At 36.9% G+C, this 22,185-nt stretch overlaps 2 protein-coding genes across 2 annotated transcripts; both read left to right on the forward strand.

The window, feature by feature from the left end:
- Positions 1-4,391: 4,391 nt before the first annotated feature.
- On the forward strand, positions 4,392-8,821 carry LOC306863774 (transcription factor Ovo-like 2). The gene is made up of 4 exons (XM_079407329.1): positions 4,392-4,606; positions 5,682-5,854; positions 5,932-6,115; positions 8,327-8,821. Exons 1-4 carry the CDS (start codon positions 4,516-4,518, stop codon positions 8,635-8,637), a joined length of 759 nt encoding a protein of 252 aa, XP_079263455.1. The 5' UTR covers positions 4,392-4,515; the 3' UTR covers positions 8,638-8,821.
- Positions 8,822-16,126: 7,305 nt separating this feature from the next.
- LOC306864076 (uncharacterized protein) lies at positions 16,127-20,057 on the forward strand. Its single transcript, XM_079407783.1, has 4 exons — positions 16,127-16,215; positions 16,970-17,045; positions 17,478-17,695; positions 19,089-20,057. Exons 2-4 carry the CDS (start codon positions 16,974-16,976, stop codon positions 19,258-19,260), a joined length of 462 nt encoding a protein of 153 aa, XP_079263909.1. The 5' UTR covers positions 16,127-16,215; positions 16,970-16,973; the 3' UTR covers positions 19,261-20,057.
- The last annotated feature ends 2,128 nt before the right edge of the window (positions 20,058-22,185 follow it).

The raw sequence follows: 22,185 nt of genomic DNA on the forward strand, positions 1-22,185 counted from the left end.
CCAAACCTTTATGAGTTTGTTTCTTCAGTCGAACACAAAGGAAGATATTTTGAATAATGTGTGTAGTTGACAGTAGCCTACCAACAGCTGTTTGGTTCCCAACCTTCTTCAAATGACACACACTAGGGGTTGAACTACTTCTGATTTTTTAAAGTCGACTTTTGTGTGATGAAAGTCGAGTCAACATCTACTAGTCGCTGATGACGTCCTTATTGAACAAATAAGTCTGGAGCTGTAACAAACACCTTGTGTACAGCTATGGCATATGACACAGCACTGGCTATTGCTCCTAACAGCTTATTTTTATCAGTTCTTTCGTCTTTGGTTCATTATATTTCTCACAGATTTCTGCTCGTTCTATATCAGATACAGATAAGTAGCACAGTAAAGATTACATTCATATGAATGAATACATTAGTGAGAAAAATTGTGTGTATTTCCCGCCGACTGCCAACCCGGCGTGCCGAAATATAATTGGGTAAACTGGCAGTGGGCGGCTTCACAAACCAAAACAGAGACCGACATTCCGGCCTGGAACACACATTTCCAAAGGAGAATAACTGACTGTAGCATTGTTTTTCAGATAAACAAATATGTTAACTTAGCATGTTTCTTAAATATCTGCAAACATATTATGGTATTTTTATGCTTTAGTAGAGTCAAAAACTTACATACAGCACCTTTAATGTCAAAAGCTGTTACTATAATGAATTTTAGGTTTAATTTTGGCTTGTTGTATGATATTTTTGTGTTTCCGTGAAGTGCAAAGGTGGCATGAAGACCTTTCTCTTTTATAAGCCATTGATGCTTAATATGATGAAACATTCAATGTAAACCACAGTAATGCACTTAACTGATGTTAACATGGGTGTGTTGAATGTGTTTTTGCGCTTGCAAGCTGTTTTCCTTGCTGAAATCTCTGGGGGTTTTTTTTGTTTTTTTCAAACAGTTTTCGAATGGATTCAAAAACTGTAAAAATCAACTGTTTAGCTCTTGGGGAGCTGGAAAATGAGCCTATTTCCAAAAAAAAAAAAGTGTCGTTTAAGGTAGACTTGTAATGTGAAACGTGCAAATCCTTGCAACAAATGAACACAGTCAACATAAATGCTCTCTGTATTGTGCAATGGATTGAGATTTTGTGTGCCAAAAATAACTAAACAAAAAAAAATGGTTGCAACTTCATTTTTTTTATTTTTATAAATTGTTCTTTTCTTTCTCCATCAGGGTTTGTCCAAAGTTTTCATTGATGCTTTTTCATCTTTGCAAGTTTTCAGATGCTGGCCAGTCAGTTGCTGTCCATGTAACCTTGCTCCACTCCAACTACATTGTGTGTTTACTTTCAACACTAAGACTTAAGGTAAAATGTGTAAATGTTTAGAGTTTTTACTACAATTAAAATGTGCTTAATTGTTCTCAGCGGCATATTAGACTGTCACATTCTTATACTGAGGTCACCGCAGCCACCCAGATCCAGACTGTATCCAGGTCAGATGGTCACTGCAGTCACCCGGATCCAGTCCGTATGCAGTCCAGATAGTGGATCAGCACCTAGAGACGACCTCGACGGCCCTGAATGTCAGAGGAGCCACAACTAGATAAGCCCCAGAGACAGATCCTCATCCTCCAAAGACCTCGTTACCTAAACAGCCATCGGGACAAGACCAGTCCTCTGCACAATCTGACTTTGCTGCAGCCTGCAATTAAACTGCTGGCTTTGTCTGGCCAGAGGAGAACTATGTTTTCTTGGTTCCTTTGACACACTATTTTCCTCTTTAATACTGTAAAGCTGCTTTGACACAATCTGTATTGTAAAAAGCGCTATATAAATACAGTGACTGGAGTTTACTTTAAAGGGATAGGTCACCCAAAAATGTAAATTTGCTGTTATTTTACTCACCCTCAGGCCATCCCAGATGTCAGTGACTTTTTTCTTCAGTGGAACAGTAAAGAAGTTTTTATCTGAAACAGTGATCCTTGGCGATTCAGACACTACACATCTGTGGCTGCCGGTTTTTGATTGTTTAGCTTCCTCAATGTGTCCTCAGGAGCCTTTGGTAATTTGGTCTTGTCTGTACATGTTTATTTGACTCTTAAAAGCCGGCAGCCAGAGACATGCAGTTTATGAATTGCCAAAGACATTGTTTCACCTATAAATCTCCTTTACTGTTCAATTGAAGAGAGAAAGTTAACTACATCTTGGATGGCTTGAGGGTGAGTCAATTAACAGCAAATGTTCATTTTTGGGTGAACTATCCCTTTAAGCCTGCATGTTTAGTCTGTATGATGAATGTTATAAATGCAGATTGTTATTAAATAAAGGTTATTATATGTTATGTGTGTGTTTTTAGTGATTGATAGACACCAGTTAATAATTTTCTCAGTATAAAATATAATAACTAGTTCCACAGCAATTTCTTAAGATGCCCAAGTGATGAATCTTAGTTGAGGTAACATATGAAACAGATGGAGAAATGGTTCAATTTTAATTCACCTAATTCTAAAATAGGCCTGGTGTTTGATCCGTTTTAACCTTAGTGTACTATTAACCCTGTCCAAATTATGCCTGATGGTGAAATAAAGCAATCGGAGTGATGCAAAATATAATTTCAAAGTCATAAAGTGACCCAATTGACACAAATCCACCATATATTCCTCAAAACTGGATTCAGATTGAAGTGCTTCATTTGCATTGTAAAAAGTCCAGACGTTGCCGAAGCACTGGAAACATTAAAAGAGGCTCGTGCTGCAGGACTCTTGGCTGTGTTTGTGTCCAGCGGGTGTGGTTCACATTACAAACAGAGACATTTTCCAGTCAAACGCTGTGCCCAAGCTTCTTCGTGTCTGAGCAGGCCAGCGCTCACAGAAACATGCAAATGAGTGTTCATTGGCAGAGAGGACTGTTTGACGTGTGTCTCCTGTCGGCTGTGTACGGTTCGGCTCACAGAAAGCTCGGCGCAGACGCGCTCCTGCTCTCCCTCAATACATTTGCATACAGTTACAGCGAGTGTGTGCATGACGGTATATAGTGTACCTGTGTGTCCTTCAGCAGCACAACATGAACACAGCAAGAAAGTGAACACTTAGTGCATTAGTAACACAGATCTTAAAGTTCATCACATCAGCCTTCTGCATAAACCAAGTCAAGTCATCATTATTTATATAGCACTTTTTACAATGCAAACACACAGTTTATAATGGCACAACCAGGCCTTATCTGCTGCTCAGAATCCAATGCAATGCAGAGTTATTTTAGTATCTCTGTTTTAATTCATATTTAATTTTTTATATTTTCTGTTTTTGATGTTAATTTTAAATGTGTATTAATTTTGTTGTGTTTTGTCATTTTTATTATTTTTAATATAACAATTGTATAATTTTTTAAATGTCAGATTTTGATTGCATTTGCAGTTATTTTAGTGCTTCAACTTGAACCCATTTCAGCAGGCTTATTTCAGTTTATTTATTCAGTGTAAATGAGTGCGAATAAATTATTGTTGTTGTTTTTAATATTACTATCTGATTAATGTAGTTTTAGTTTTGACATATTTTTAGTTAGTTATTTTAGTTATTCAGCTTAAACTCATTTCAGATGGTTTTTAAATGTCTATATAGTTTTTATTTTACATCAATTTAAAGTCGATGAAAATAAGAGATGTTGCCATGGTAAATAGCTTAAATAAAATGTTTAAATTGTTTTAGATTTTTATTAACATTCATTTCAATGAACATTTGAGATACAATTACAGATTTTAGTAATATTTTCAATTAGTAAAAAAAAAAAATCAGTTTCTCTTTTTAACGTCACTTATTTTTTTATTCATTTTGTTGTGTGTTTTTGTCCTTTTTATTATCATTACTTTTAATATAGTTTTTTAATCTCAGCTTTAGGTTTATTTTTCAGTTCAGTGCAATTTTAGTGCTTCTCATTTCAGTTCGTTTACACAGTTTTTATTCGTTCCATTACACTTTCAGTTGTCATCGTTTCAATGAAAATGAGAAATATTGTTTTCAGATATATTTATTTCAGAGTTAACGTCTCTATGCAGGAGCTTATTTGCACTGTTTTTGTCACAGATGCCGTTAGACTGACAAATAACTGATGGCGAAGCTTTTGACGTGTGAAGAAGAAAAGCACACCTGTTAGGACTAGAGAAAGCCATTCAAGCTCCTCGACCGGGAGGTTAACAGATAGTCAACAGTAAAGCAGGGGATTTGAATTGCCTTTGTCCCAGTTTAGGTGACATAAACCCGACAGACAATCAACTGGAACGTGAAATAAAAGGAACATTTTCCTAGCAGTGCGGCTGATCTTGCTGTGCCCTTCAGCCCCGCGCCACCGGAGGACCATTTGCATGGCAGGTCCAGTTAAATGAGGAGACCAGATTCTCTCTACCTGGCATGCAAACCAGCGGAGCAGCAGTTAAAGCACAGGTGTGTCCTCCTCTCTCCAGAGATATGGAAATCATCCACTCTCAGATTGACTCTCTAGACAGCAAGCCGTAAAGCAGTCTGGAGATGCCTCGCTCGTTCCTGGTCAAGAGAAAGCAGTCGGCCTGCGCCGGATGGCAGTGGAAGGAGCCGGAGCCCTGCTTCAGTCCCAACACAGGTAGGCTACCCAAAAAACCATCAGACCATCTTCAACCGTTCCCCTCGTGGCCTCCAAACCTGAGCGCACTTCTTCTGCGCAACACAAACGAAGAGAAACCTTCTGCGTCTAAAGCCAGTGGAGTCCAGTGTGGTTCGGTCGCAGGCTTAGAGACGGAGATTCTGATTCACAAACTTGCGATTCGACTTAATTTGATTAATTTGGACATAATCAGCTGCAGTGAGGAAAATCTCTATACCGGTCAGTCAGTACTTTACTCTATTAAAGTCATCTGTAAACAAATATATATTATATAATAAAAAAAAATTTTTTTAAATAAAAATGATTTATTTTAGCTACATTTAAATATTAAAAAACATTTTTGAAAGTTCGTTAACTAAATTTATTTAAATGTAGCTAAAATAAATTGATTAAATTAAGTAAATTCAATGAATCCTTTTTTTACAGTGTACACTGAAAAAAACAATATACTACATTTTTTTAAGGTAAGTGGTTGCAAACTATTTATTTTAGCTACATTTAAAAAATAAAAACATGTTGAAAGTTAGTCAACTAATTTGTTTATTTAAATGTAGCTACAATAAATTGATTGCAACCACTTTTTTTCAGTGTATAAGAGCATTTTAATTATATAACTATTTTATAATTAAAATAAAATAATTATTCTATTTGGTAACACTTTATTTTAAGGTGTCCTTGTTACACGTGACATGTATGTACTATTTTATTTTAATTATGCATAATTACACAAGTAATCCTACTTCTAACCCTAACCATATAAGTACATGTAGTACTGTCAGTAGGCCTATTATAAGAGAACAGAATAACTTCGAAATCACACGAGTGATAAAGTGGGGTTAAAAGAAAATAATAATAAATGATGAGTTCAGGTAGTCCCAGCAGGCGGAGATTACTGTCTGCTGCGGTCTTGTAAATCAGTCACCTGCTGCTCGAGGGCATCCAGACGCACAGTGTGTTCACCGATCACTTTTTTATGCTCTCTCTGTTCCCCGATTTTTTTTTAATTTTGGGAAAACAAATGACCGTCTGTAACTGTGTAATGTGTGTGTTTCAGTGTCTGTTCAGACTCCCAGCGCTGGTCTGGAGTCAGTGTCTGAGCGCGCTCATGCCGTCGACAAACACACACCTGCTCTGGAGCGTCACAGGGAGGATTATGGGATGGAGAGAGTTCAGCCGTCACACAGTTCTCTTCCTCCTCCTGCACTGGCCTCAGCGCCGGTGAACAAGGTGAAGATGTGCTCCAGATCCTCAGGGTTTGGACCTGCATCTTCAGGAAGCTCACGTGTCTCTCGCTCTGCTTCCAGGCTCGTGAATCCGGCGGCTCGTCTGAGTTCCTGTGCTCCGTGTGTCATAAAATGTTTCCCCTGCAGCGCATGCTGACGCGTCACCTGAAGTGCCACAGTATGATCAAGAGACACCCCTGCAGGTTCTGCGGGAAGGGCTTCAACGACACCTTCGACCTGAAGAGACACATGAGAACACACACCGGTGAGATCACATCACTCACACTCACACCAAAACTACTGTATCTCATTACAGGTTTTTTCAGTTTAACTTGTCCTAAAATGTATATTAACTATATATACACATGTATAAACTGACAAACAAAATGACTAAAATGTTAACTGAAATCAAAATGAAACTGGAAGATAGATTAAAATCTAATTCAAAATATTAGAAACTATAATAGTATCTTTCTGAACTTTAGTAATCTCTTCTACGCACCAAGGCTCATTCATTTAATGTGATTGAAAAAATCTGTAAAAACTATAATATTGTGAAATATTATTATAATGTTAAATATCTGTTTTCTATATGAATATGTGTTCAAATGTAATTTATTTCTGTGATCTGCAGCTGTATTTTCAGCATCATTACTCCAGTCTTCAGTGTCACATGATCTTCAGAAATCATGATAATATACTGATTTACTGCTCAACAAACATTTATTATCATTATCAATGTTGAACACAGTTGTGCTGCACAATATTTTTGTTGAAACCGTGATACATTTTATTTTTTAGCATGCACAGATGAAAAGAAAGTTCAGAAGAACAGCATTTATTTGAAATAGAAATTTTCATGGAACATTAGAAATGACTTTCCTGTCACTTTTGATAAATTTAATGCATCCTTAATAAATGTATTAATTTCTTACATTTAAAAAATAAAAGAAATAAATCTTACTCACTTCAAACTTTAAAAAAATAGTGCATTATGATATTTTTAGATTTTCTGTTTTTATTTAAATTTTTATTAAAATTATTAAAATTTAAGTAATTATAAATTAATTATGTTGTGCGTTTTTGTCATTTTTATTCGTTTAAAAAAAAAACCATGTCGATATAGTTTTGATTAAGTTTTATTCCAATTTGAAACTGAAATAGAATAAGTTTATTTCATTTCAATTTATTTTATGGTTTTAGTTTTAGTTAAGCAAAGTTATCTTTATTTTGATAAAATAAAGATAAAAAACATCTTGATAGCTCCGCCCCCAAATTCACAAACACCCTATGCAACACAGGCCCCTCCCCTTCATTAAAGGGATAGTTCACCCAAAAATGAAAATTCTGTCATCATTTCCTCACCCTCAAGTAGTTCCAAACCTGTATGAATTTATTTGTTCTGCTGAACACAAAGGAAGATATTTTGAAGAAAGTTTATAATCAGGCTGTTTTGGGGCACCATTGACTTCCAAAGTAGGAAAAAAATATACTATGGAAGTCAATGGTGCCCCAGAACTGCTCTGTTTCCCACATTCTTCAGAATATCTTCCTTTGTGTTCAGCAGAACAAACACATTCATACAGGTTTGGAACTACTTGAGGGTGAGGAAATGATGACAGAATTTTCATCTTTGGGTGAACTATCCCTTTAATGGACACGCCTCTTGCTGCTGATTGGCCACAAGTGTGTTTTGGTGCTCGGTCCCATCCACTTTCAACAGCACTTCTCAGAAATTGCGTACTGCGGCTTTAACCTCCATCCTTCCCTTGGGTCATTTTGACCTGTAATTTTTATTTATTTATTTATTTTTTACAATTTATAAGAAATTGAGTGTTCATCTGAGTGGTACAAGACTTAAAATTATGCGATCATCAACACTACCCGCATATAAATGAAAACTGCCTAATGTTACCGAGTGTTTTTTTTAATGAAACCTACCTACATTCAAGTGTTGATAAAAAAAAAAAAACAATGCTTGAAGCTAGAATAAAACTGATTGTTTTGTTTGAAACTAGAGGGTATTACTTTTATTTTGATGTGTTGCATGTTCAGATACTTATATGCAAAATATTCTGGGGGCCATGCAATTTTAATGAAAATCAGCAAAAACGTTGGCAAGGAAAGAGTTAAAGAAAACAAGATAAATTAAAATTAAATTAAATAAAAATCACCAAAAAAAAAACCTACATAAATATTAAGAAAAAATTATAAAATTGGATCAATATCTAAGTTTTCTTAACAATATAAGTTTCTACAAAAAATAAAACTTAGGCCTTAGGGAAAGATTTATTACAAAACGCAAGGTTAGATGTGTGTTAGAACATTTTAATCCAAAAATGTAGTCTTTTAGTAATGCATTTTACTAATCAAAAATGAAGTTTTGGTATATTTGCAGTAGGAAATTTACAAAATAGCTTCATGGAACATGATGTTTACTTGTACTTGAGCAGCTCGAGTCTCTCTCTGTGCGCAGGTATCCGTCCGTACTGCTGTGATCTGTGTGAGAAAGCCTTCACGCAGCGCTGCTCTCTGGAGTCTCACCTGCGGAAGATCCACGGCGTCCGGCAGCAGTACGCATACCGCCAGCGGCGCTCCAAGATCTTCGTGTGCGAGGACTGCGGCTTCACCTCCAGCCGGCCGGACGAATACTTTCTCCACGTCAGACAGCAGCACCCCAGCAGCCCGGCGCTGCGCCGTTATTTCCGCAAACACATGCTGGAGAGCCCAGCCCAGCACAACATCGCCCCCTTCATGCTGTACCCCGCCGCCGGACTCTACATGTGAAGCACAGCGCCACCTTCAGTGTGTGTGCATACCAGCGCTGGAACCGCCATACACTGTAAAACTAATTCTGTAGAATTTACGGTAGAAAACTGGTTGCCAGAATTTTACCGTAAAAAATACAGTAGCAACATTTACGGATTTAACTTAAATTTACAATTACAGTTTATTTTCAACTGCTTACAGTAAAAAAAAAAAAATTAAAAATTAGGTTTCAATCTTGCTTTCGTGTTAACTTTGAATTTTTCAACATCTCTCTGACAATTACTTTCAGTCTTGTACAGAAATGTACACAGGAGCTCATGAAAGAAGAGCTTTAGGTTTTGAATAACTGTGTGTATATATATCCAAAAATATAATAATATAATATTATGGCAGAGGTGTTTGCAACATAAGACCAATTTTTGCTTTTGAGATGTGTTTGTGATATTTTGAATGCAGTGCTTCATTTTGCAAGAGATGTGAGGCATGTTGCATTTTGAGTGCAATTCTTGGGTTTGTGTGTAAAGTTTTGGAACAAAAGAGGCAAAGTTTTGAAAATGTGTGTAAACGGTTGAAAAAAAAAACCCTGTAAAAAACGTATTTCATTAACTGATATAATGTTACTGTTTTTTTTCAACTACTCACATTTTCAAAACTTTGCCTCTTTTTTTCCAAACCTTTACACAGAAATCCAAGAATTAATATACAAACCTATTAAAGTTCTGAAATCTGTTTTGTACCTTTGTAATAAACTGATAAGCATCAGGTAGTGATGAGAAAGTCACATGATGAACCCAAGCAGCTTTTCCACAAGTCAAGTAGGCCAATACTAATATATATATATATATATATATATATAATGTATAGAAGGTGTACAGTGTAATTCACACAAACACTAAACCTGTGATGGTGACACACATGAATCTGAAATATGCAACAAACATTAATAGCAACATTAGATGTAACATACAACCCTAATAAACATAACTGATAAGAAAAAACTAAGAATCAACAGTTATTTCAAAGAAAAAACATCAAATTTGAAATGCAATGCATGGGAATTGTGGGAACGTCAATTTTACTGGTTTTCACTGTAAATTATACAATCTTTTCCACTTCCAAAAACTGTATTTTACTGTAAAATTACGGATATTTTACGTAAAATTATGAAATGTCTATTACAGTTTTTCACTGTATATAGTAAGGGAACTTACCGTTAACCATTTAACAGGTTTTTACTGTAGCATTTCACAATAATTTTTTACTGTGTCAACATTGAGGGGGACAAGTCCCGCCCAATAATTAGAAATGGCAAAACTGTCCCCCCTAATATGTGAAATTCTTGCACTGATATGTTGCTCTCCATTATGCAGCGCTCCAGTTAGGATGACAAAAAAGCTGCTCTGCCTTAGTGGCCAATCAAATCAAAGTAGGCGGGGTTTACTGTTCACAGGAGCAGAGGGCGAATTTCAGCACGAAGCATCAGTTTAACATTGAAAAAGTGTGACAAGAGATGAAAGCTGCAAATCATTTCATGGTAGTCTACAGTTTTATGATAGAAATTTTAAATAACCAACAGCTATATGCACTGATGCAAATTGCTCTACTCTTTTTCTCAAATATGGGATTTTGAGAGAGAGAGAGAGATGATGATGATGATGCTGATGAATTACCTGCGCTATAATATAGCGATTCAGTACAGAAACGATTTTATTGTAATAAAAGTCATGGGGTAGTGTTGACAACAATCGCCACGCAATAGGACCTCTGTGTGCCAGTGATGTGTGTGCGTGTGTCAATAAAACCTGTGTGCATATATATATATATATGAAAGTTGCCCCCCCCCTCAATGTTCAAGACATGGTTACAGCCTTGGTGCATACTAGCACACTGCATGCATACTATGCACAGGATACTCACACGACAGGGATTCACATCTTCATTCTGCATCTCCAGTAAATGTATCTTAATTGAAGGATGTTTAGATATTTATACTGGAAAACAAACAAAAATACTGAGGAAGAGACTCATTTTATTTGCAGTGCATGCAGCATTTAGTGCCACAACTTTCTGCTCTGATTTAAGAATTGTTGATGCTTTTATTTGTGGAAGGGTGACTTAAGGCGACTTCCATACATAGAAGTAGTTAAAAAATGCATTTTTAGAGCCAATCGATCATCATTTTCATGCTCGATCATCGCTGATGCGTTCGAGTAATCGATTAATCGAGTACTCGTGCACATCCCTTATATATATATATATATATATATATATATATATGATCACATAATTCTGTATTTAGGATTAATTATTTCTCTAAAGAATATTTTCCCAAACTGGGTTTCACGTGCTGATAAAAAGCTAATAATTAATAAAATCATCAATAAAAATAATGCATAATTTTAAGATAAAAAGGATTACATATTTTTTGTTTACCTGCTTATCAGTGTGACTATTAACTCACATCAGAGAACAGTGAACATGTGAATGTGTACATAAATTATTGAAATATTAACTTATTTTCTTGAAGATTTTATTTAGGCTGGCAAAGGATACAAAGGAAGTTACTCTCCACAGTCAGAACAGCACACAGTCAAACACGTCCATGGCTTGAGATTCACCATTAGGGGGAGTAATGCACTGAACACAATGACAGATGATGATCCTGAACACAACATCAGTCTGTATGTCATGTGTATGTCATCACTTCACTTCACTTCACTTCACTTCACTTCACTTCACTTCACTTCACTTCACATTAAGATTCTTAGCCCAAAGAGTTGTGATAGATAAAGGTTTGTATGAATGTTCAAGAAGAAAGAGATAGATGACTGAAGCAGAGGAGGGAGATTCCTCAGAAGGAAGGAAGGTAGTCAGTTTAATACGAGGACGTTTCCCATCCCATATATACCATTATAATTTTTTGAGACGATTTCCTGCAGGGAAGGAGAAACATCTATCCCCAAGTACTTAAAGTTTTGAACCAATGGAATAGATATAGAAAGGGACATGGAATCAAATTTAGAATTGAGGGGAAGTAAACATGACTTACTCCAATTAATTTTAGACCCAGAGAGAGATCCATAGTGGTCAAATAAATTCAGCACATGAGGACTAGAATGTGACGGCTTCTCCAAAAACATTAAGATATCATCAGCAAACAAAGAAATATGATGATAAGTATTCCGTATATTTATGGGAGATATAGTTTCAGATTGTCGGACCGCTTGAGCTAAGGGTTCCAAGGATAGGGCAAATAACAGAGGAGACAGCGGGCAACCCTGACGAGTACCTCGATGTATAAAGAATGGGTTAGAGCGAACAGCACCTGAGAGAACAGTGGCTGCTGGATTGGCATACACAACTTTTATCATATTTATGAAACTCGATCACAGACCCAGATGCTGTAGAGCCGCCCATAAATAGCTCCATTCTAGCTGAAGCTTTCATCGCATCCAGAGATAATACTGCGCAAGGAGAGGACAAACTATTCTTTGAATTAATAATATGATATAACCTGCGTATGTTCTCCGAAGCTGAGCAAGATTTAATGAATCCTGTTTGGTCATGATGAACTAGCCTATTCATAAATTTCTCTAGACGACGAGATGTACTTTAGCATATAATTTAACATCAGTCCCTATCAAAGAAAGTGGCCGGTAACTAGAACAGGAAGTCGGATCTTTATCTTTTTTTAACAAGAGAGATAAAACAGCTATATTAATAGATGGGTGAAATGAGCCTTGAGTAACTGAAAAATGCATCTGAATCTGACAGCCTAGGTAAATCAAGGTTGGACAGAAACGAAGCAAAAGAGTCAGGGTCACCATCAGCGGAAGAAGTATAGAGGTTAGAGTAAAAAGAGTGTAAGGAGATATTAATGTCTTTTGGGTCTGTCATAATAAACCCAGATTGGGATTTCACTGCTGAAATATTAGCAAACTTTTCATTGTTGCGTAATCTTAGGGCTAAAAGGTGGCTTGGTCTACTCCCTTGAAAATAATAATTCTGTCTGGATCTTTGGGTCAGGAATTCTGCCCTGGATCTCAGTAATGAACTGAGTTCGGACCTAAACGCCATGATTTTACTGAGTGTATTGTCTGAGAAACAACGCTGATTATCTCTAGTCAGATTCTGGAGCTGTGATTCCAGTTCAACTATCTATTTCGTTTTTCTGAAGGAAAGAGGTATATGAAATGAGTTATTCCTTATAAATCCTTTAACTGCATTCCAAAGTGTTCGAGGATATATCTCCAAATGACTACAGTTCTGCTTCTGCTTCATTTGTTTTTTTTACGGCTGACATAGCATTGCTATGGCTTAATTGTGGCCCAAATCTGGCAAACAGGAGCGGACCGCCCAAGTGCCATCATTCCATACGGTATGTGGGCCAAATGAAAGTGTCAAGTGTGGGCCGGATCTGGGCCACAGCAATTTTGCTATCTGGGTTGTGTCGTTTTTCTGAAGGAAAGAGGTATATGAAATGAGTTATTCCTTATAAATCCTTTAACTGCATTCCAAAGTGTTCGAGGATATATCTCCAAATGACTACAGCCCTATTGACTCCCTCTGCCAATGCATTGATGAAATTAACAGTTGGATGTGCCAGAACTTTCTTCAGTTAAACAAGGAGAAAACTGAAATCATTGTATTTGGAAACAAAGATGGAGTTCTGAAGGTGAATGCATACCTAGAAAACAAGACAAAAATACTAAGTAAGAGAATCATTTTTTGCAGTGTGTGAGTGAACACTCATCATAATCTGGTTTTATAGAATGAAAGTGTGAGTAAATGATGATAGAATGGTAATTATAGGGTAAACTGTCCATTTAAAAACCAGCAAATGTGTCTTGTGATCACATGACCTCCGACACTCTCTCTCTCACACACACACACACACACACACACACACACACACATTTGTTTTTGTGAATTGTAGGGACTCTCAATAGGCGTAATGGTTTTTATACTGTACAAACTGTATTTTCTTTCACCCTACACCTAAACCTACCTCTTACAGGAAACTTTCTGCATTTTACTTTCTCAAAAAAACCCATTCTGTATGATTTATAAGCCTTTTGAAATATGGGGACATGGGGAAATGTCCTCATAAGTCACCTTCTCCTTGTAATACCTGTCATACCTGTGTTGTTATACAAATTTGTCCTCATATGTCACAAAAACACACACACACACACTCACACACTCTCTCACACACACACACACACACACACACACACTCACACACACACAGAGGATGAGCAGGATGAAGATGGTACTGACCCCACTGCAGGAAGCGCTGCACATGTTTCTCTCTGAGCAGAGCGGTCGAGCTGAACTCCTGATAAACTCCCACCAGCAGATCCAGCAGCGTCTGCAGGCCCACGGGGCCCTTGGTGTGACCCGACTCACTCAGATCCGGCTCGTCCACATGAGCAGCCCCTGGGGGCCCGGGGCCCGTGGACATGGCAGAGATCTGGCTCATCCACAGACGTGCTCCATGATTCCTGAAGCCCAGTCCTTCAGTCCAGCAAGCAGAACCTCCAGCTCCAGCCCTTTTTTGGTGTGTCCCTCAGCCTCTCTCTCTCTCTCTCTCTCTGCTCTGTGTGTGAGTGTGTGTGTTTTGTTCTGTCTCTCGTGTCTTTATTGCTCTGCTATCAAACTCACGTCACTCTCAGCTTCCCTAAATACAGAAGTTGGTCAGTTTGTTTGAATGGAGTTTAACTCTTCTTTGTCTGTCTCTCTTATCCTCTTCTCTTCCTCTGTTTATTCAGGCGTGTCTCACTTTCCTCTTTCTCTACACGGCAAAAAATGATTCTCTTACTTAGTATTTTTGTCTTGTTTTCTAAATGTCTAAAAATTCTTGAATCAAAATGAAGTAAAATGACTTGAGATATGTTTTGTTTCTGTAAAAAAATATCAAAATTTTGTTAGTTTTTCCTTAAAACAAGCAAAAATATGGGGCAAGAAAAATCATTTGTTCTAAGCTTGTTTTTTAAACAAGACTTGATTCAAGAATGTTTAGATATTTATACTAGAAAACAAGACAAAAATACTGAGTAAGAGAATAATTTTTGCAGTGTAATCTTTAAAACTAAATAAATTTACTTGAGAAGAATAAAAACACTTAAAAACACACTTGATTTATGACACTTTTTCCACGCTTAATGCACGACCTGTGAAACAAACATCTCTAAAGTAAAGGAGCTGTTGCAAACCAGTGTGTTGTTCTAGCCTACATTAACACCGTTCGTAAAGGAATCAGGCTTGTGATCATTTGTGAAAAGACAGTATTTGTGAGTGTTATTGGATGAAACAGACCTGTAGGAGTGATCTGTGTGATTATTTGTCCTCTTTTTCCCTCTAGTGGTGTGTTCTTACTAGACAAACACAACTGAGTCCCGCTGGAGGAATAAGCAACATGTGATGTGGGAGGAAAGAGGAAGATATTAAACAGTTCCTGAAGAAACACTAGTGTGGCAGTAGAGAAATAATGTTGATAATGATTGATAAAATCATTCAGAAAGGAAGAAACTCAGTGTATGTGAGCAGCATGACTGGCAGTCTGTGACGTAACCAGTGTAAAGTGTTACATAATCAGATTACTTTATTACAGTAAAGTAATAAATTACTTTTTCATTTACGAGAAAATATCTGAGTTACTTTTTCAAATGTGACTCCAGTTAGTTTGTTCCCCATGCATTGACTGACAGCTCTTGTGTTGCCATGTTGAGAGAAATCACCTGCACAAAAACAGATTCATTATTCATTAAATGAATAAAACAGAAAAATGCTAATTCAAAATATGAGGCAAACCTGCAATACATTTTAAATAACACAAATATCCTTTATTTAATCCCATTTTATTAACCAAAATCTTTGCTGCTGACCTTCGATGATCCAATTGAACCATACACAGCGATGCCATAGAAGAACCATTTTTGGTTCCACACAGAACCATTCAGTCAAAGGTTCTTTAAAGAACCATCTCTTTCTTATCTTTTTATAATCTGAAGAACCTTCTTTCGCCACAAAGAACCTTTTTTGAAAACATTTAGACAAAAAAGTTTCTTCTATGGCATCGTGTATAAACATAACATTTGACCTGAAGAATGCTGTACTTTCTTCTCCTGCATCCTATTCTTCATGCAATCCAGGATTATTTGTTTCACTTTTGGTGTGAAAGGGCTTTTTGCCAAAAATAGAACTTTTTATATAATCAACAAACGAGTAAACCCTGCCCAAATCAAAAAAAGTAACGCAATTAGTTACTTTTTTAGGGAGTAATATAATATTGTAATAAAAGTAACTTTTCCAACGCTGGTGAAGACATCACTGGGATTCACAAAAACAAAAATCACAACATTTACTATAAAGACATGACTGTAAATAATTGAGAATGGCACAGTGAGCGTGTGTTTGGCCTGTCCCGTGTAACCTGAAGCTTTAATCTCCAGAGACACTAATCCTGCTCTCTCTGCATGCTAATACTCACCAGAGGAACAGAACAGAGACTGCAGGACATCAGGAGGACGTTCACTGGACACTGGACAAACACAGAAGAAGAGCACAGACTGAGTACTTCACCTCAACTCACAGGTCAAACTCATTTAGCAGCAGTTTTTTGGCTCATGCATGTTAATACCATAATATTCTTAGAAGAATTTAGGAATGCAATAGTCAATGAATATGGTATTTATTCAGTGCATGGTATATATCAAAGTAACTATATGCTACCACACTGCAAAACATTATTTTCTTACTTAGTATTAGTATTTTTATCAAGTCTTGTTTTCTAAAAAAATTAAGTTTTTTTGTTTTAAACAAGCAAAATATCTGCCAATAGAGTAAGAAAAAAAATAATTCAAAGACTAAACAAGATAATTTGTCTTGTTCCATTGGCAGATATTTTTGCTTGTTTTAAGGAAAAACGCACAAAACTTTGATTTTTTTTTCCATAAGAATCCAGTGTTTCTGAGCGCTGTGATGTTTGTATAGTGTTGAGATTACAGTAAATCACTGATGGTGATGCCGGGTGACGCATGAAGACTGGGATTACAGCTCTTCCTCTTAACACTGACACTGTAAATGTGCTTCATAACACAGTTGTGTCAATGCACGTGTGTGGCTGTTATTAGATGGTTTGTGCAGGTATTAAAGCATCTTTATACTGCAGAACTGAGACATAAATATACCACAAAAGTGCATTTCCACCACAGCACAGAAGCACATTTACTGTAGTTACACTGGCATCAGTGAATGATGCTTGAATGTCATATTGCTGCAGTCTTACATGCATCAGCTCAGCAGTGTGAATACATCTGTAGTGGTGTGTGTGTGTGTGTGTGAGCAGTGTGATGTCCGCAGGTCCACAGGACTCCAGCATTGAGCAGCGTCGGCTGCAGAGAAGAGAACTCACTTCATATCAGGTATCAGACATTCATCACATGCTTTAACCAACTTCTCATATCTATATCATAACAAGACAAAATACTAGAGTTTATTTCATCTGTACACATTGTAGTTTTCTGCCGAACACAGTGCTGTTATTCTTTAGAGGGCCACAAGGGGACGCCATTTATCAGTACATTTAACGGCATTGTTGCTCCAAACCTGTACGAGTTGCTTTTTTCTGTTGAACCCAGAAGATATTTTTAAGAATGTTGGTAAACAGTTGCTGGTAGCCATTGACATTCATAGTAGGGAAATAAATACAATGGAAGTCAATGGGTACCGGCAACTGTTTGGTTACCAACGTTCTTCAAAATACCTTCTTTCGTGTTCAACAGAAGAAACAAACTCGTAGAGGTTTGAAACAACTTGTTGGGTGAACTGCTCCTTGTTCTCGTCTCATGGTGCAGATTTTCCCAGAGCCGTCTGAGCAGCTGGAGCCGGGGCAGGTGAAGGAGCGTCTGCCCTCCATCGTGGTGGAGCCGTCGGAGGAGAGCGAGGAGGAGAGCGGAGGACTGCAGTGGCCTCCTCTTCACACACAGACCTCCGTCGATGAGGAGGAAGACCCTTTCCAGGATAACTGTGAGCCCAACAGCGCAGGGCAGGGGGAACAGATCAATGCGGACGGGTCGGTACCTGCTGATTCAGCCATTCATATCCATAAGAATGAGTTACAGGATTCATTCACCCATAAATTAATATTCTGTCGTCATACCATATTCTGTGGAAATCATCTGTTCTTGATTTTAGCTACCCTAAATAAATGAGTTTTAATGCGAGAGATTATTAAGAGATTTTGCTTTTCCTTATTAAATTAAGGGTGCACATTATTACTGATAAACACAATCACTAGTCATCAGATGTCCGTATGCACAAAGGCACAGACCCCTAAACAAGGCCATATCTGCAGATAAAACTTTTTTGTAGAAGCATTTTTAAAATGTGAACTAGCACCTTATCTACACCGTGTTATGTACGAGAAGCTGCAAAAGACACATGCGCAAGTGGAATGCAAAAACCATGTGATGTTAATTTTTATGTAAACATAATGGGCAATATATTGTGTCAGCAAAAATCATTGAGGTCATGTATATATATTGTGTAAGTTGATATATTGATTCTTGCGACAGGCCTAGAAGTGGCATGCAAAAATGACAAAATTCTGTCATATTTTATATGCTGAAATACGTCATATTTTGTCAAGTCAAAATTATTTGTATAGCGTTTTTCAAAATACACATTGTCTCAAAGCAGCCTTATGAAAAATCATTTTGTCAATGTTTACAATATCTTAGTATCTTAATGCCTTATGCCCAGCTAACTAAAATACACCATATTGCCAAAAGTATTGGCACCCCCTTCTAATGAACAGGTTTGACTACTTTAGTAATTTCTATGAGTACAAATCTTAATGTTTAAGCATATAATGATATTCTAGGGAATTGTGTGCTTCTAATTTTGGACCGAACCCTTTTCTATTCTAACATGACAGTGTCTCTGTGTATAAGACACGGTTCAAAAACACATGATTGATTGAGTCAGTGTGGAAGAACTTGACTGAACACCTCTGGTGTGACTTTATATGCAGACCTTGAGCCAAAAACTCATCAACAAACACCAATGACTTGTATAAACACTATATGGACAAAAGTGTTGGGACCCCCTTCTTTAGAACAGAAAAAGGCACGTCCAAAACTGTGGCAACAAAGATGGAAGCATAATTCATGCATTTAAAAACGGTATTTCCATCTCTGTTGCAACAGTTTTGGACATGTCTAAAATGACTGAACACTTATGTACAAGTCATTGGTGTTTGGTGATGAGTTTTCAGCTCAAGGTCTGCATATAAATTCACACCAGAGGTGTTCAATCAAGTTCTTCCACACTGACTCAATCAATCATGTGTTTTTATAAACAATCATGCAGTTCTGATTCACTTTGATAGTTACACGTGATGTGTGATGAAAATAAGCAGTATGTATGTGACTGAACTAAAGCACTGTCTTCATTATTTCTTCCAGAGTTCCTCATTTTAAACGTTCATTGATTCCTGATATTCAGATGGACTACAGCAGACTGACCCCGCCCCCTTCACCGACGTCATCACACGCGGCCCCGCCCCCGGAGCTGAGCGACAAACAACACCAAAATCATCAGCATATCGCTGTATTTACATTCATTCATCATAACTGAAGCATTCAAATGTAGGATTATTTTAATTTAAACCTAGTTCAAAACAACTGTATGTCGGGTTTACCTTGGAATATCAGTTTCAAAGTTCACTCATTTAACTGTAGGAGGCTCCAAAGTCGCAAAAATAGACAAAACAGTTGCTTTAAATGAGATTGAGATTCTGAAAAATGTAAAAAAAAATGATGAGAAATCACTTAGGCTAAGCTGTATTTCTCTGGAACTAATCACATGTAAGTAAATGAGTGTCATGTGACTCTTTGTACAGAGACCCTTTGGATCATCTCAGACCACAGTGATCATCAGGTTTAGTTCATGAAGCTCCAGACACCAAATTCTCACATTCATGGATATATCTCTCAAACTGTAATATGTATTGCATAGAAACATGCTAACTAGTTCAAACAGTAGAGCATGCGCTTGCAACACCGAGGTCATGGTCATCGATTCCCAGGCAATGCATGAACTGATCAAATGTATACTTCCAATGCAATGTAAGTGGCTTTGGGTAAGAAAAAAAATCTGCCAAATGTAGAAATATGAATGTAAATTTCTCTAGTGGTTTCAGATGTACAGTATGAATCTGCTGACTGAACGCGTGTTGCACATTCAGATATATGTATGAATAATTGCAGATGATAATGACTGTTAGAATCACAGTCTGCCTTGATGTTAACCCCAATATTGGAGTTGTAGATGATCTAGTATTTATGTTTTTATTTGCACTCAGCACTTTCTGTATGATGCATTGAGAATGTCCTCCCTATGATTGTGCTCAATAAAACCCATTTTAATATCTGACGCTGGACTTGTGTAACTCAGTTCTGGCACAAACCATTAAGGCAGTGGCTTTTTGCACTAAGTGCAAATAGCAGGATTTTCTGCTGTTTATACTACTTATTGCAAATAGTGGCAGTTATCTGCACCTCAGTATTGTAGTACATTATAAAACAGTGCAATAATGACGTATTGAGTGTAAATTTTTAAATTCAAATTATTAAATGGATGCCACCTTATTGGGACAATAAAGCCCTCCCTACACACGATGCTTTATTTTAAACTTTTTGATTATTTCCTTCATTTTTATAATAAATGCCTTTCCGATGCGAAAAAGTTAGGCAAAAGGTGGGTTCGAACTCGGGTCGATCACGTCATAGAGCACACGCTTTACCATCTCTGCCACTGAAACTGATGTTGAATAAGTGTCGTTTTTCAGTGTTGACTAGCCCAATCACACGTTGGTGGGCGGAGTTAGTGTAAATAGCTTCTGCCAATAAGGCGGGCTATTTGCACTTAGTCTAAATAGACACCCCGAACAATTAAACACCAAGGCATTAGGTTTGATTTCCAGGAAACGCATGAACTGACAAACCGATGAATGCAATGCAATGTTTCTGACACGAGCACAGGGGGCAGTAAAACACAAGAGCACATTATTTCTCATGTAAATGTGAAAAAAAAGGTCAGATGGTAGATTGTGTTTACTGTGTCCTTCCAGAATCCCAGCACACACAATAATAAGAGAAGAGTTTACTAAATGAAGCTAATAACTAAACACAGTGTGCAGGACGGAGAGATCAGCAGATCTTCTCCTTCACAATCAGTCGAGATGTAGACTAAACATCTCATGACAGCAGACGCTGTTTCCATTGCTCACATTCCTGACGAAACACAGTTAACACTCGGATGCTGGAGAGAAACATTTAACCATTCACATCCACGAGAGCTGACCGCTGACCCTCAACCACTGCTAACAGGAGACATTTCCAGAACTTTAGCACAACATGTTAGGAGAAAACATGCTTAAATTAATGTTTATGGAACACTCTTATAACATTATTAATATTTGATATACGCTCTCGTAATGCTGACAGAAAATGTTCATACAACAATGAACATCCTTATGATGTTATTTGTAGGTTCTCTGAACTGTTTTCCTACAATGACATTTTCCTCCAATGTTTGCATTTCCAAGGAAAAACAAAAGTTGTGTTTAGAGAACGTTGAGACATTCTTTCTCATAACGTTCTCATAATGTTTTCAAAATGTTAGAATGGAATGTTCCTCTAACGTTCAAGTAAACCAAGAAGAAATGTTCTTAATGCATTAAAAAAATATATACTTTTTTGTACTGTTTCTCATTTCTATATTAATTTATGATAACAAATTTAAAATGGCTGATGATAGTGAATTAATCTGAGAATAATGTCAAAAGAAACATCAATAGGTTTTAATACATTCAATTTAATATATATATCTATATATCATGTAAATTAAATGGAGGTTCATTTTGTTTGCACATGCTTGTGTTCTTGTGATGCTGTCAGGCTGCTGCTGAAGTCAAGCTGTCAATCATCTACAGGGCCCCTCCCCGTTCAGCAGTGGGGGCGGGGTTAAAACTGAGCGACTCTGTCTGTCACACTGCAGTCAACACTGCACACTACCTAGTGCCTACTATCAAATTCAATAATGCAAAGATGTGCTGTTATCATGTCACCGCCTAACATCTCAAGAAATAAAAAACATTATTTTGTGATTTTGCAGTTTAATCCAATTTTGTATATAAGCAAAATCATAAATCAAGGAAAAAAATCTGCTGTTTATTTTTCACACTGCAAGATCTGCTCTACGCCAACAAACAAACAAACAAACATGTTAGAGCATTTTGCTAAAGTTCTCATTAAGATATGAAAACTATTTCTGAACGTCCAAAACATCCTAATTTTACAATAGATGTTTTAAAAATGTTTTTCCTTGGTTTTGTGAGCGTTAAGGGAACGTGCCATTTCATATTTCAAACATTATTGGGAACGTTTCTTTTAAATGTTCTCTGAATGTTCAAGCAGCAACATTTAAAAAGGATATTAAATAAATATCTAACAAAATCTTTCACAAAAAAACGGTGCAGAACATTTTTGTGCTGGTTTG

Source organism: Barbus barbus (assembly GCF_936440315.1).
Source record: "Barbus barbus genome assembly, chromosome: 45".
NCBI classification, from domain to species: Eukaryota; Metazoa; Chordata; class Actinopteri; order Cypriniformes; family Cyprinidae; genus Barbus; species Barbus barbus.

What these genes read in the sequence shown, in the direction of transcription:
- LOC306863774 (XM_079407329.1), top strand. Translation starts at nt 4,516, where the DNA reads ATGCCTCGCTCGTTCCTGGTCAAGAGAAAGCAGTCGGCCTGCGCCGGA. An exon ending in CCTCAGCGCCGGTGAACAAG is followed by an intron (nt 5,855 to 5,931) that starts GTGAAGATGTGC and finishes CTCTGCTTCCAG; the next exon opens with GCTCGTGAATCCGGCGGCTC. An exon ending in ACACATGAGAACACACACCG is followed by an intron (nt 6,116 to 8,326) that starts GTGAGATCACAT and finishes CTCTGTGCGCAG; the next exon opens with GTATCCGTCCGTACTGCTGT.
- LOC306864076 (XM_079407783.1), top strand. Translation starts at nt 16,974, where the DNA reads ATGTCCGCAGGTCCACAGGACTCCAGCATTGAGCAGCGTCGGCTGCAG. An exon ending in GAGAACTCACTTCATATCAG is followed by an intron (nt 17,046 to 17,477) that starts GTATCAGACATT and finishes CTCATGGTGCAG; the next exon opens with ATTTTCCCAGAGCCGTCTGA. An exon ending in GAACAGATCAATGCGGACGG is followed by an intron (nt 17,696 to 19,088) that starts GTCGGTACCTGC and finishes TATTTCTTCCAG; the next exon opens with AGTTCCTCATTTTAAACGTT.